General features: G+C 32.6%; 2 protein-coding genes across 4 annotated transcripts; both read right to left on the bottom strand.

Moving 5' to 3' along the window:
* Positions 1-2,677: 2,677 nt before the first annotated feature.
* Positions 2,678-6,066, bottom strand: LOC144547025 (uncharacterized). Its single transcript, XM_078295629.1, has 3 exons — positions 5,732-6,066; positions 3,859-3,941; positions 2,678-2,989 (listed from the first exon to the last, which is right to left on the bottom strand). Exons 1-3 carry the CDS (start codon positions 5,863-5,865, stop codon positions 2,736-2,738), a joined length of 471 nt encoding a protein of 156 aa, XP_078151755.1. The 5' UTR covers positions 5,866-6,066; the 3' UTR covers positions 2,678-2,735.
* A 463-nt stretch (positions 6,067-6,529) lies between these two features.
* On the bottom strand, positions 6,530-11,655 carry LOC144546981 (protein RADIALIS-like 3). 3 transcript variants are annotated; one of them, XR_013508931.1, is made up of 3 exons: positions 11,280-11,644; positions 10,827-10,947; positions 6,530-6,626 (listed from the first exon to the last, which is right to left on the bottom strand). XR_013508931.1 is itself a non-coding variant. In XM_078295580.1 (2 exons), exons 1-2 carry the CDS (start codon positions 11,570-11,572, stop codon positions 6,720-6,722), a joined length of 315 nt encoding a protein of 104 aa, XP_078151706.1. In that variant the 5' UTR covers positions 11,573-11,645; the 3' UTR covers positions 6,530-6,719. The 3 variants fall into 3 exon arrangements, 2 of the variants coding, with proteins under 2 accessions (XP_078151706.1, XP_078151705.1); XM_078295580.1 differs by lacking the exon at positions 10,827-10,947 and having other exon boundaries at positions 6,530-6,741; positions 11,280-11,645; XM_078295579.1 differs by lacking the exon at positions 6,530-6,626 and having other exon boundaries at positions 10,714-10,947; positions 11,280-11,655.
* Positions 11,656-16,049: the final 4,394 nt, after the last annotated feature.

Here is a 16,049-nt window from a genome sequence, read left to right as displayed (position 1 = left end):
AATTATAGAATTGGGCCTGAAATTTTTTTTTTGGAACGACAATTTTTTGCATCGTAAAATCTATACAAATATGGGGACCAGACAATATCTTTGCAAATAACCTGGTGGGGCCCACCTTCTTTATCCATGCAACTAAAAGGTTAATTACCCATGCAACAAACCATGTGGGGCCCACGACATTTAACCATGCAACTACTCACTCCCCTATCGTTGCAACTAATCCATGGGACCCACACACTTTATCCATACAACTACTCACTCCCCTATCGTTGCAACTAATCCATGAGACCCACACACTTTATCCATGCAACTACTCAATGCTATATCGTTGCAATTACTTCCTGCATCTGATTTGTTGCATGGGTACTTATTGCATGGACACACCGTTGCAACAAGTATTCCAGAAATTATTGCATGGGTAACCCATGCAACAAGTCGGAAATTGAGTAGTTGCAACGGGGGTTGTTGCAACGGTATTTTTTGGGGCTTGTTGCATGGGTAACCCATGCAACTGACATTTTTAGGGATTGTTGCATGGGTAAGCCGATGCAACAAGTCAAATTTTATCCATGCTAAAAATCAGAATTCTAGTAGTGAGTGTTCTCTCTAGGTAATTAGTAGTTATTGAAGTAATTAATGACTGGGGATGAAATGAGGGATTGTTACGGGGGATAGCTAGGTGCTCCCTTTTTTTAAACTTGTACAAGATTTTAAACTTTAATTTTACATGGCTTGAGCAATTTTTCAAGCTTAAATTAAGTCTTCTTAAAAAAATAATTCTTCAACTTTATTATTAAACGAACTCTCCTTCCTTATAGTGCAGCTTAAATTTTAATCTTGCTGAACACCCACGAGTTAGAAGACTTTATTCTTATTTCTCGCCTTGTCTGGGTGGTGGTAGCTTCGAATCAGTATCAGAGGCAGGATAATAAACTAAGATACTATACAAGCATATATAAAGCGTATAGTAGAACCATTAATGACATAAATAATAACTGAAAGTAAAGTACTCTTATTCAGAAACATAAAAAATAATAATAATAAAGCAAGGTACTGTTTAAAGTTCTTTGATTAAAACTTATATTCAAGTTTCACAGAAATAAACCACTAAAAAAAAAGGAGAAAGACATCTAATAGAGTAATTTAGTAAAAAGCTTACTTATACATCTGGTTTAAAAAAATATTTGTAACATGTAAGTAGGGATACTCAAACGGTTAGTTTGGTTGAAACTGAAATCAAATGAACAAATAAAAATTTAAATAATATAGACAAACCAAATTGTTTGTCCGTTTTTAAAAAATTCAACCAAATCAATCAAATTAAAATAGCCAACCGAATAAGAACCGAACCGTTTAAACCAAATTAAATTTGAACCAAATAACAGAGTACAAATTTCAAGGAATCAAAACTTAATACATACACCAATACATTATTTCAAAAAATAAACCAACGCATTAGTAATTTCATTGAAATAAATATCAAGATAATATTACACACATTATTCAATTCTATACTAAACATGTAAATGCTATAAAATATTCAAATCAAAATAGTAGGAAGGAAGCGATGATTGAACCAAAAAAAATATAAATCATACTCGAACCATTATAATTCAATCGATTCGGTTTAGCCGGTTTTGAAAAATCTAAACTGAACCGATCTATTTAAACTGAAATAATTTAAAAATTCAACCGAATTGATCCTTTAAACCCAAAAATAGATCTTTAAACTGAAGTTTTTTGGTTTGGTAAAACCAAACAAACCGAACCATTTAAACACCCTACTTGTAAGCCTCGTGTCTTTTGTTTTTTATCACACCGGGACAAAGCTATTCTCCACAGGACAGAGCAAACAAAAATTGTATAGAGGATTCGAAATTTGTTAATAAGATGGAACATAAATTAACAATTACAAATTTGGCAATATACAAGATATTTTACAAATCAAACATCTTTGTAGCTTGAACTAAAATATATTTAACATGACTACGAAGCATAGTTTTAAAAAAAAAAAAAAAGAATAAAATTATACAGGAAAATGTTTTACTTTTTCTTTTTGCAATTCAAGGCTGAGGAGATCCGAGATCCTCAAGACCTCAAGTCTGGTAACAAGGGCCACAAGAGAGTATGCATTTATGTAGACGCATCACACGTAAGATAGGCGGGTTCCAACGGTTCAGATTCGTTATTTAAAACCGATTTGATGATTTTTGGAGTTAAGTTCACCAAAATGTTTGGTGAGCTTAAGAACACCCTAGTTCTACTCTTACTTTTCTAAAGATAAAGTAAGGTTCTTCTATTCATACTCGAATTTTATGATTTCAAACAAATGAACCGAATCTATCCGACTTGTATTCATAATGCGATCTTAATGTGAATCTCGTCGGGTTAAGTCGTTTTCAATCATATGACCTGATTAGAAGGAGATACCAATCTGTTTGGGTTTATTACAAAATGTAGTCTTGTGAGTTCTCGTAAACAGTATCATATTATATATATTTTTTTCTTCAAATATAGACATTAACTACTTGATGGGGTACCATTTGTCAAATAGGAAGAAAAGAAAACTTCACGATACAAAAAGTCTACATTCCAATATGATGCCAAACAAGTTCTGAGCAGGTATGATAACGACCTAACGTGCCGAGAGTATGAATGCTTTCTTGGGCTACTGAGAGTTCCTAAAACATACCAACTACCAAGAAATAATATTTCAGCAAAATCTCTTACAATTCTTATTTTCCAGCCCTAATCTTAGCACCGAAATCTCCTGTGGCTTTCGAGGCCTTCTCCTTGGCATCCCCGTACTCTCTCTTTGCACTTTCTGCCATGGTTTCCTTGGCAGTTTTATATGCTTCACCGACTCTTTTCTTTGCATTTTCATAGGTCATTTTTGCTTCATCAAAAGCACTGCCGGCTGATGTTTTCTCGTTGCTTTCAGATGTGGTTTCATCTTGTCCTGCTTCATTTGTGGTTACATGTTCTACATCTGTGGACAATATGGAAGACTGGAAGTTAATTCCTATTGAATAAGACCCACCTTTTGTACAGGTTAAATTTTAACACAATCATTTCAGCCCAATGAGGCCCATATATCTTCTGCACAGTTTGAAAATTTTCATACATGTTCTGAAACCCAAGTTTTAACAGGACACTCTAGTCTCTTCTCATATTTTAAGGACTTAATTCTCTTTCTATAATAGATTCAAAGATCTTTAAAATGGCTCTCTTTTCGTTATATTTATTTAAGATAAAACGTCAAAAATGTGTCCTCCCTCCCCAACCAATAACCCAATTGGCACACACAAACATACAAACACCTAATAAAAAATAGAAAAAAGTTAAACACACACATAAATTACCAAAGCTTCTAATGCACCAAACATTTGCTATTCAAACATTTTACATATTGACACGTATCAGTAGGTTGATTGACATGTATTCAACAACAGAAGGTTGGTTGGCCTTTTATCTGATTACCAAATACCAATTTACCTTGTGTATTTTTCGAACTCCAAAAAGGCCCCGGTAAATGGTCATAGAAATCAACCGACCCGGTAAAATCGTAATATAACGATTAGGCCGAGCACAGTAACTACAGGGGCAAATTCAATAAGAGGGTGGGGGTCAATTGACCCCCGTTAATTTTCAATTTTATTTTTCTGGGTTTATACATGATTTTCTAAACTATACATAGTTTAGAGTAAAATGCGACAGTACCTTACAATTGACTCTCATTCGCAGCACATAAATTTTATATGATTGACTCTCATACATTCAGAGGTCCTTCTATCTCATTTTTTTTTTGTTTGTGTTAAGAAATAAAATAAGGACCAAAAATAGATTAAGGATTCATACATGCAACTTGAGCCATTGTGATATGTGATCTTGCGGCTTTTCTCTCAGTCATTTCAAACCTTCCTTGCATTGGAGCTACGCTCCTATCACATTACTATAGTAAAGTACTATACTTCCACGTATTGTAATTATAGTTCCATGATGTTTCAATTAAAGAAAAGAAATCGCTGGCTGACATAGAACCAGAGCTAACTGCCAAGCCAATTCAAATGCCTTGACCTGGAACTGTTCCTATTATTGTTCCTAAGCAATTTCAAATACGGCAAAAGGAGAAATCGTAGAGAGGCTAATGACCTAAGAGATTTGTAATAATTTGTGTTTTCACAGTAAATATCTTGAAGTACCTTATTAATAAATTTGGGCATTTTGGCCGAGCAAGAGCAAAATTCTCTGTTACATATTTTTTCTCATGGGGCCTTTGTTCTTAACTCATTAGCTGACATGATCACTTGGAACCTCAATTCCAACGGATTATTTACTTCTAATTCTCTTTACAATTTCATTCAGGAAGGAGTTTGCCCATGCACAGAGATAAAAAATATTTAGAAGGTGAGAATACCACCTAGGATGCAAATCTTTGCTTGGCTGGCAATTCAAAATAAAATTCTAACAACCGACAACTTGATGAAACGAGGGTGGTCCCTTCCAAGCATCTGCTACCTCTGCAAACAAAGTGTAGAGACGGTGTCACACTTATTTAATGAATGTCCCTTCTCCTTATCTCTCTACCAATCCTTACAAACCGTGATTTTACCATTGCTCTCACACAAATATGGTGAAATGATAAATGCAACACCATTGTGTGCTATTCTTCAAAATAAATACCTTATGCAGTTGAGAAGAGTCTTCATGATTGCCATCTTTATATTATGGAGAGAGCGATGCAATCGAATCTTTAGAGACAAATTTTGCCCTATTTTTCAGTTGGTTGGTCAAGTGGTACAAGAAATGTAATTTTTATTTTATCTTTGCTCAATACTCATTGAGCAATTTCTTGCTTTTTGACTCTTTTGATTGTATCTTATATTTAATTTATCAATAAAATATAAGATTAGGGGCTTGACCCCTATCTTATTTTAAAAAAAAAAAATTTGGGCATTTTGGGAACTTTGTCAAAATTGTGTCGAAACAGAGCACAAAATCAAGATGTGGGAGTGTGGAGATGTCAAACCATACTAACTCACCTCAATCATCAAAGGCATTGTTAAAAATCAAGCAAACTAAAAGAGCAAATTAATAACAAATGTAAATGGTTGTGTTTTTCCTCTGAAAAAACTTATTTACAAAAGAAAGTAGCTACACATATATAATTGTCACGAATACAATTAAATTAAGAAAGTACTAGCGAAATAAGTAAATATAAAAATATAAATAAAAAGAAGAACAAATGCACAATCCTTTTACTTGGATGTAGCGTCAACCAAATATGGTAGACCAAGATTATCCATTGACAGCTAATATGTGAGACTTTAATAATTAAATATTTAATATCAGGTGGGTGTATGCTTTTATCAAATTTATTCAACTGATTTGGATTTGTTTTTTTTTTTTTTGAGGGTAAGGTGGCAACTTGCCATCTTACGGTTTTTTATTTAAAAAAGAGTATTTACAAGGCCTAAGCAGCCGGCTCAAAGAAACTAAAAATTAGAAGCTATTTACAACACAGTTTCCTAATATTGGATTTGTAAACTGCCATCCAATTCGATACAATTGGGATCTCTTCTCTAACAGGTCCCTTGAGAGACTGACTTGAAAATTTAGGTGGAAATTACTGCTCGTCGAACAAACAAACAAACATGCAAATGATTAATTACTAAAATAGAGCAACAGTTAATGAACAGCAGAACAGATAATATTGCAAAAGAAGACGCACTTTGTGAAGACGTGGCCTTCCCAGTTCGTAGTTTGGCAGGAATTATCGGATGACACGTGTCCAATGTTAGCAAGGCAAGAGAGAAACACCACCTGTAGCAGTACATCCATGTTTGAAACCTCCGAAATTGCCATTGTTCTTCTTTCCTTGGTATTATTTGGTCCCTTTTAAGCCTTTTAAAAACTCTAGGATGGCTAGGCTTTTGTTGGACACGTGGTGTCTTAGATGGAGTCGTGGACACGTGGGCAGGAAGGAGGGTTTCACAAATTGTACTTCTGCGAACATGTTCCTCTTGTTTTTCGTTTCTATTTTCCTTTTTTCGAATCACTGATAGGCCTAAAGGCCCAATATCTCTGGAGCCCCATAACACCCAAATGATAAAATTTAGCCCGTTGTGTAGCAATTAATGTTTAATGTTAGTATAATTCATTTATCTTAAAAGAGGATGTTAATTACGTAATATAATCTTATGATTAAGAGTCTTTTTCTTAAAATTTTGACAAGTACATTTAAATATCAGATACTTATATCAGGAACACTTTATCAGAATAGTGGATATCTAGTTGCACTGGGAAATTGAATAGAAAAATAGTAGTTTTACAATATGTTATTTCGAAGGTTCATAGGGGAAAATTTAACGTTTCTGGCACATAGATGCACTATTAAAAACATTTCCGTATGGTCGTAAATTTTCATGGTTTTCCATCCTTTTTTTTTTTTTTTTTTTGTCAAAAGGAGTTGCTCTAGCTTGCTAGCTGCCTTAGGAACTTGCATTTCAGAAAAGGGAAACAAAAAATATTTGTTGCATATTTCTTTATTAAATATTAATACAAATACATTCATTTAATCAGAAGTGCTGGCTCTCAATTAAGAGAGCACATAGTACATTCACTGCCTATAGTTTACAGCAGGTCTTTCTCCATACACATATAGATAAATAAGTAATTAATTTACAAATTGCTGGAGTCCTTGAGGAATAGTTGTCTCTTTAGAGTTTCAAATGCTTTAACCTGTCAGAAAATAATATACAGCAAAGATTCAGCAATTATTGAAGGAAGTGGGCAAGGCACAAGTTATGTAATATCTATGCTAGCTGCCGGTCATGGAATCTGTTATACTAATTTTTTTTTAAAATATTGGCAGAATCTGTTATTCTTTTTCTTATTAAACAAAAAGTCTCCTTAGAGAGGTGGAATAACATCTGTGTGTGTTATGAATAGATTAAACCAAAATAATTTATCTCTTAATAAAAAATATATAACAGAAGCTATATTTCACCTTATTGTATCAAGCGTACATGTAATATACTAATGTGATCGTTTGATCAATTAGGAGATGAAACACATAATAAAAATAGCAACAGAGGTGGAAAATTACAGCTCAAGCACTGAACCTGTGTTCTTCATGAGGCCATGGAAGCGTTGCCTCTGCCGCTTGATGATCTGTAAATCGGAAATGGCACTTGACCTGATTCGATTTGCTGTATGTCTCCCAAAAGCAACTCGTAGTACCACTTTACATCATCTGCCGACTTACCACCTCCCACGGCACGGGCAATGTTATGCCACCTGTCAGGTGTTTCTATGCTGTACACTACAAGTGCTTCCTCAAATAGTTTGTTTTGTCTAGGTGTCCATTGGGACACTCCATTTCTTGCTGAGTTTATAGTCCAAGAAGCCATGTTATATATGGTTTAGAGAAAAAATGATATATAAGCTGTCTTTGTGTGTGCTAGCTTGTGTGAGAAATCAGGTGGTAAGGGGTGGTTCTTTATATAGAGTAGGGGGATGCTGATGTTATAAGAGGGAATATGTAATTTATCTCAACATTGGTCCCGGGAGAGTATCCTCTGCGGAGTATTCTCTGCGGAGCTGTGCTGAGCTTTTAATCTGATCCGTTTGTTTTGATCGGACGGACCAGATCAGAGGGGCCCAAATTTTGAGATTTGATCTGGTCCGTCCGATCAAAACCAACGGACCAGATTAAAAGCTTCGCACAGCTCCACAGAGGATAGCGTTCCCATTGGTCCCTCCACTGCCACTTTGCCTTTTTGTTCTTCATTAAATATCAAGATGGAGTAGTTTAATAAGCAGCAATGTTGTTGAAGTAATAAAAATTTTCATATAGAAATACATGGATAATTGTAAATCTAGTGAGGTCAATTATTTGACATCATACACTTTCATAGTTTTGTATATATATCTCTCCTTCTGTTAGCTCAAAAAATTGTAACTTCATTGCTTTGATTTTTATTTATTTTAAAGTAATGTATTTGTAATATTAATATCAAACAAACAAGTTGCAATTTCATTTGATATCTGAAAAAGAGTATCAACTTTCTATTGATTAAGAATGAGAAAAATAAATAATAATGAGAGCCGAATCATGTACAAAACTTCCTAAATTCCCAATTACCACTCAATTTGACCAAGTTGTTGAGAGAATAAAAATCTTAAATTATCGATTCTGCTTAAAAGTAATGCTTTTCCGAGAGGAGAGGAATATGAGGAGTGCATGGATGCTCTAATCTTTCAGCTACTGGGTTGAATGGTGGTGATTCATTAATATTTATTATTTAAAATAATGGTTGAATCATTGATGGTTAAATCATTTAATTATTTAATATTCATAAAGAATCTCTCATATATTCGATTCTGAATCTGTCTAAAACTTCATAGATTTCCAATTACTACTCAATTTGACCAAATTGTTGAGAGAATAAACATCTTAAATTATCGATTCTGCTTAAAAAGTAGAGGAATATGAGTAGGGGTGTCAATGGTACCTTTTTAGCCGTTTACCCGACCCGTATCGTATTCGATAAGGCGGGTATGAGTAAGTTTTTTTTTTCGTTAGCTTATTGGGTATGGATATGGGTAAGAATTTTTTTTCGTTAAATAAATGGGTAAGGGTATGGGTAATGACTATTTCGTCCCCGTTACCCTATAGGGTAATTATAAAATCCAAATATATATTCAATTCAATTTTCAATCCACTTAAATGTATACTCAATTTAATTTTTAATCCACTTAAATGTATATTCGTGTTTTTGAATTTTTATTCTTTATAAAAAATAATTTAGTTGGAATTGATTGCACATTTATTTTATTTTTTATTAGAAATGTAATTATATATGTGTTAAAATGAATGAGTTTTTGATGTTTAATTTGTAAAATATAATAAAACTAATTATTATACTAGTATTATCCGTTATTCACCCTCTACCGTTTCGTTACCCGATAAAATTAACGGGTAAGGGTAGGGTAGGGTAAGATCAATTTTTAATGGGTATGAGTAGGGTATGGGTAAGGTCAATTTTAATGGGTATGGGTATGAAAATGTCTCCACCCGACCCGTACCGTACCCATTGACACCCCCTAAATATGAGGAGTGGATGCTCTAATCCGCGACTGGATTGAATGTGGTGATTCGTTAATATTTATTTTTAAAGATTAAAGATTAAGTTATTCAATTATTAATATTTACAAAGAATTTCTCATATATTTGATTTTGAATCTGCGGTTTTTGCATTTGTTACTAGATCAAATTAAAATTGATAATTAATTAATTATTTATGTCTGAAAATTTGATGAGAAAGTATCTAGTGTTCGACAACCCTCCTTGAAGAACAAAAGATTAAGAGTTTAAGCTCAGCTATGAAGCTAATGTTCGGCAAGTATAAATAATTAAGAATATATGATTAGTGTCAATAAAAAACTATATTATAGTTCTAGAGAAGAAGTAAAAGACCATTTTGTCCCTCATGTTTATTGTATATAATAATATAAATGTTGCTCATTGTTAGTTTTGTCCTTTTTTTAATATACTTAATTCACAAATATAAGAACACTAATTACTTTGATTGTTTTTTTTTTAAACGTGCCAGCATCCCTGAAAATGTGTTGCTCGTATTTAAGAAAAAAAAAAAAAAGTACCAATATCCACAAACTTAAGAACAACAATTTTGTAATATGAGTGCTGCTCATAAACGTGTCAGTATTCATATTTTTTTAACCCAAAAAAATTTTGTTTCCTAAAACTGTGCCAGTATGCAATAATAAAGTGAAGTTGAAGTAATTAACAAACTGTGGTATACCAGTATCCCTGAACTGTTTTTAAAGATGAACTATTTTTAATTCATTTGTTTTTATTTTGTAATGTCAAATACTAGAGGTGTCCAATACTCGTACTTTCTTTATTTATTTTTATAAATTCATCATAGCACCAAATAGAGACTACAAACCGGATTCATTGTGAAGTACAACTGACATAAATTTATCATAAATTCATTATAAAAAAAATGATAACTGACAAAATTAAATTGAGAAATTTGGATTAAAAAGAAACCAAATTCATGGTGAAAGTATCTAAAATTCAGAAAATAAAAAAAAGTTGGAAACGTGGTAACGTAGACGGAGTCCTTGGACACGTGGAAACAAAGGAACGCGTCATAAATTACTTTTGCGAACCTGTCCCTCTTGTTTTTCGTATCTATTTTTAGTTTTTATGAAGCACTGATAGGCCCAAAGCCCAATAATTCTGGGGCCCCATTACAACCAAATTATTAAATTGAGTCCGTTGTGCAATTAGCAATATTTAATGATAGTACAATTCATTTTTTTAAAAAGGATGTTGATTACGTAATATTATCTTATGATTAAGAGTCGTTATCTTAAAATTTTCACAAGCACAATTCAATGATTAGATACTTATCAGGCACATTTTATCAGAATAGAGGGGATCTAGCGCACTAGGAAATTAATTAAATAGAGAAATAATAGTTTAATAATGCAATATGTTATTTCTAGGGTTCACTGGGAAAATTTACCACTCAAGGTCACACATTTTCTTGGGTTTCCAATTTTCTTCTCTTTCTTTTTAATTTTTTGTTTGTGAGAGAGATTGTCAAAAGTAGTTGTTCAAAGTTCAAACTTGCTAGCTGTTTTAGGAGCTTGCATTTCATAAAAGGGAAACAAAAGATATTTGTTGCATAATTCTTTATTAAATATAACTACAAATACATTCATTTAATCAGAGGTTCTAGCTCTCAATTAAGAGAGCACATAGACACATATATATATAGTACATTCACTACTGGTATATAAATTATAGCAGATCTTTCTCCGTACACACATATATATACATAAGTAATTTACAAATTGCTGTAGTCCTTGAAGACTAGTTCTTTCTCCCTTTAGAGTTTCAAATTCTTTAACCTGTCAGAAAATAATACAAGAAAGAATCAGCAATAATTGAAGGAAGTTGGCAAGGCACAAGTTATGTAATATGCTGTCGGTCATGGAATATGTCATACCTTTTCTTATTGAACTAGAAGCCTCCTTAGAGGTGTAATAACATCTCTATATGTGTTATGAAAATCCTAAACCGAAATAATTTATCTCTTAATTAAAAATATAACAGAAGCTAAATTTCACGTTATTGTATCAAGCACATATAATTTACTCATGTGGTGGTTTGATCAATTAGGAGATGAAAATAATAAAAAACAAAGCAACAAAGGTGAAAATTTACAGATCAAGTACTGAACCTGTGTTCTTCATAGGCCATGGAAGCGTTGCTGCCGCCTCTGACACTTGACGATCTGTAAACAGGGAACGGCACTTGACCTGATTCGATTTGCTTTATATCTTCCAAAAGCAAGTCGTAGTATCGCTTTACATCATCTGCCGTCTTACCGCCACCAACGGCACGTGCAATGTTATGCCACCGGTCAGGTGTTTCTTTGCTGTACACTACAAGTGCCTCCTCAAATAGTTTGTTTTGTCTAGGTGTCCATTGGGACACTCCTTTCCTTGCTGAGTTTATGGTGCAAAAGGCCATGTTATAATAGATGGTTTAGAGAAAATTTGATATGCTGTGTTTGTGTGCTAGCTTGTGTGAGAAATCAGGTGGTAAGGGGTGGTTCTTTATATAGATTAGGGGGATGCTGATGTTACAAGAGGGAATATGTAATTTATCTCAACATTGGTCCCTCCACTGTCATTTTGCCTTTTTGTTCTTCATTAAATATCAACATGGAGTTGTTTAATAATAAGTAGCAATGTTGTTGGAAGTAATATAAATTTCATCTAGAAATATTTAGATCTTTTTAAATCTAGTGAGGTTATTCGACATAATACACCTTCACTAGTTTTGTATCTTTTCCCAAAAGAAAGGGTACCGGTACATCTCGCCGGAGGTCACTAAATTAACTTTGTTTATTGTCACGAATTGGTCATTCTAATTTGATTTGTTCTTCTATAGTTATTGAAATTTTCATTTGTCTCAATCAAATGACTTGAAAGATTTAAGCGATCGTCATGTATTTTGGTCACTCATTAAATATACTCATTCCGTTCAAAATACTAACGGAATATGTTCATTCCGTACAAAATAACTTTATGTTTATTAGTTTTTTTTTGATAGAAGAGTTATAGTTCTAAAGTTTTATGGATCCGTATCTTATGAGATTACCGAAAATTTCAGTTTATCTAATTAAAGCCGGACCAGATCAATTTGATGACTATTCAGGATGCAGGAGGCATTATTAGTTGTTGCTTTGAGATTCGTGCATTAAAGATTTAAACGGCCAGAATTTTTGGCAGATCAACTCAAAATTTGAAGTATCTCAGAGGATGTGAATTCAGTTTCGCTTGATTTAGTCACTCTAGTACCTCTCTCTGTCCTCTTAGTTCAAAAAGTTGCAGCTCATTGCTTTTATTCTTTTATTTAAATTGATGTATTTAATTGTAATATAGAACAACAAGATGCAATTTCATTTGATATCTGAAAAGAGTATCGACTTTCTATTGATTAAGAATGAAATAATAAATAATAATGAGAACCGAATCATATAAAAAAACTTCATTAGGTTCCCAATTACCACTCAATTTGACCAACTTGTTGAGAGAATAAACATCTTAAATTATCGATTCTACTTAAAAGGAATGCTTTTCCGGGGAAAGGAATATGAGGAGTGGATGCTCTAATCTTTCAGCGACTATAGATTGAATAGTGGTGATTCGTGAATAATATTTTTTGGGTATTAGTTTGGAGGGGAACAAATTCAATTATTTAATATTAATAAGAAATTCTCATTTCATAATTCAAAGCTACAACTTTTCACACGAAAGATGTTATTTTTGTCTTCTTCTTTTTTCTTGAAAGCGCATGGCAGATGTTGTCATGGTATGGCATTACCAAAATTGGATATTAATTTTGTCTCAAAATTACAGAGGACACGATAGGATGGGGTATAATTATTTTCAGAATAGTTATAATTACAAGTATATTTTTGTAGTATTTTAAAAAAATTTTTTAAGAAGTAAATTTCTAAAATTATTTTAGGCTGGAGGTGGTGAGCAAGTGCCACCCCTGACTTGTGGCTCTGCCTCTGCTTCGGTGTATGAGTTTGGGAAGCGCAGCCTTTTATCCTTTTTTTTTTTCTTTTGTGAAAATTTTCTATTGACTGGTTCTTATTCTTGGTTCATTCACTATTTGTGTTGGTAATTTAGTATTTTTATAGAAATATAAATTTAATATTTTGTTTGGTGTTGCCAATGATCCCTTGTAGCTTTCTAATTAACATGATGTTACTGAAAAGAGTAAATGAAGTACTCAGAACAGCTATCCAAATCGGTTCATGGTGTCAAACAGCTATAATTCAATCTAGACATATATAAATAAAGAGAATATCACAATCCTTAATGTAATTAATTTAGCAGAAATATTTCTGGCACACGTTATACACATAATAAGAAGTTCTTGTCGTTAATTTCTTTTATTGGGTTTTTTTCAGAATAATATATTAATATTGATGTATAAAAACAGATGCACCTGTAGTAGTCAGGGGCGGATCCACTGTAGCACAGGGGGGTCAGCTGCCCCCCGCTGGATTTTCAAAAATAGTGCTTAAAAATCTGTTTTTCAGACCTCTGCCCTTCCCTGGAATTCAAATTGCCCCCATGTAGCCCATTCTGGAATTCTAATAGACGGAACGGAGCCCATATAAACTCTGAGTGAAACAAATTAGCGGAGCCCAAATAGGCGCTAATCCCAAATAGCGAAAATTAGTTGAACCAAAATGTTTTTATTTATTTTTTATTTTTTTGAATTCAAAGGCAGAGGCTGCCAAGTTGAACCAAAATATTGATTTCAAATTCCCTATAAATGTTGAATTGTTGATTTTTTTTCAAGTAATTTAGGATTTTTATTATATTGATTGGTATTTTTTTTTGTTATGTTGAATTGTACCCGATAAGCTATTGAGTTTGAACCCGATAAGCTATTTGCATCCGATTATTGACCCACCCTGACAAAAATCCTACATCCGCCCCTGGTAGTAGTACCTTGAATTTTTCAATAAATTGGTACTATGCTATCACACAAGTACAAATGTACATTACAAGAAGTTAAAACGGCACCTTTAACTCGTATGCATGAAATCATATTTTATTACAAAAAAAAAATGTTCAGATGCTGGCCGTTAGTGACAGGTTGTGGACTTGTGGCAGAAGAGTAAAGTGACAGTATTATAACAAAAAAGGAGACTATAAAGTTATAGCTTGGTTCCTCTGCTCTTGGAGACCACATATAATTGGGGCCCAGTTAAAGTTTTCTATAAAGCAGATAAGATTAGATTCTCTAAAAGATAATTAGATAGAATATACGTACCGCTTGCTTACAACTAGAAAGTGCAATAAAAAAACCAAGTGCTGAACTGCTGATTGCTGAAGACACCACAAAGGAAGGAACTCTTTCATTTTGCATCATTAATTACATTTATTATATTATATATTGGGTAAAAATATGGACAGAGCTGTTTTGGTTTCAGTTATCATACCAGTCTTATACTTTTTCGTTTTATCTCTATTAGTTGTGCATTGCATGTAGCCAAACTAGCTCTGTCAATCTTTACCCATTATTATATTGAGGTTTCTGTACGTATCGGTATCTTTAACATTTTTTTTTTTTGGAAAAAAAGAGAGATGGGAATCAAGTGAAGTTCTGTACTGTACCTTTTAATTTACATGATTCTGGTTTCATAACTGAACTCGATCGAGTATGATTCCTTAATTCAGAACTTGGGAATTTCCCCTTTTATTTGACTAGACTTTCAGCCTTTTATTTTGTAATAATAATGATTTTCGCTACCTTGAAGGTTCATGCACGGCAAACTAAGTACATGAGATTAAATTTACGTACATATATTATGTAATTTTGCATATATGCTGCCTATCAATATGTATTATTGTTAATTAAAAAAGTAAAGGGAAATTTGGAATTTTAACGGTTATAGAGCATTTATATATACAGATTTGGGAGGGGGGGGGGGGGGGGGGGGGGGCGGGATTGAGAAAATATCATAATTTTAATTTTAATTTAGAAAAGGACGTGGTTGACATTATATTTGTTAAGTAACTTTGATCAAGTCAACTGTTAATAGCTAACTATTTTTAACTTCTCAACTCATAGCTAGTCTAAAACATAATAAATACACTTAATTAATACTTGAATATTACACAATACGCAATTAACTATTTAGTTATCGAAAAATTGATAAAAAAAATTAGATAGTTTTTAAAGAAAGAACGAGACAATTGTAATATTCTTTAGCTCTTTGAGCCGCAACCAAATGTGCATGGGAGGAGAATTATGATACGTATCTATAGAAATGGAGATATTTTTATCTAGCCCATTTTTTATTCCAATAAACATACAAATGGAATATTTTATTCTTTTCACAAGAATTTGTACCATACATATATATGTTTCGAGATATTTTTGTCGGAACCAGCTGTAACTGATATTTAATGTAAAAATATGTGACATTGTATAGTCATAATTTTTTTTTATCAAGAATAGACAAAATATTTTATTGGTACGGCTAGCAGATTGTGAATTGTCATGAGTTAATTAATTTTAACTGTGAAATGTCCAAGAATATGTAAAATTTTCTTCAGCGGTAGACAACAACCTAATTATACATAGACCTATATATACATGATTCAAAATTTTCTCCAAGAGTATGCAATTGCCTACTCTAGATGTATGACTCTGTCACTAGACATGTATATTGTTTGCAATGAAAAGACAAACTTTCATGTAATACATGTGCTCAAAATACTAATTGAGAATCAATTATATAATATTTTCATGTTTAGTGAGTCAATCTTACAGTATTCATAGTATTTTATTCTAAATTATATAGAAAATCATATATAAGTACAATTTTTTTTAAAAAAAAATAAGATCAATTAACCCCATACATTCAATATAGATGATCCATCTCTGCTTGTTTGGAACTTTTTAAAAACGA

The sequence above is a fragment of the Carex rostrata genome, chromosome 30, assembly GCF_964058835.1.
Source record: "Carex rostrata chromosome 30, lpCarRost1.2, whole genome shotgun sequence".
Classification (NCBI taxonomy): Eukaryota; Viridiplantae; Streptophyta; class Magnoliopsida; order Poales; family Cyperaceae; genus Carex; species Carex rostrata.
The sequence above is the reverse complement of the archived record's forward strand: the minus strand, read 5'-3'. Positions and strand labels throughout refer to the sequence as shown.

Bases quoted from the DNA above. Each gene is read 5' to 3' on its own strand.
- LOC144546981 (XM_078295579.1), bottom strand. From the start codon at position 11,572: ATGGCCTTTTGCACCATAAACTCAGCAAGGAAAGGAGTGTCCCAATGG. The intron at 10,948-11,279 runs GTTCAGTACTTG...ATTTTCTGACAG, and splicing joins ATGGCCTATGAAGAACACAG to GTTAAAGAATTTGAAACTCT.
- LOC144547025 (XM_078295629.1), bottom strand. From the start codon at position 5,865: ATGGCAATTTCGGAGGTTTCAAACATGGATGTACTGCTACAGGTGGTG. The intron at 3,942-5,731 runs GTGCGTCTTCTT...GTAATGTGATAG, and splicing joins GAAGGCCACGTCTTCACAAA to GAGCGTAGCTCCAATGCAAG. The intron at 2,990-3,858 runs GTATGAATCCTT...TATTGTCCACAG, and splicing joins CACAATGGCTCAAGTTGCAT to ATGTAGAACATGTAACCACA.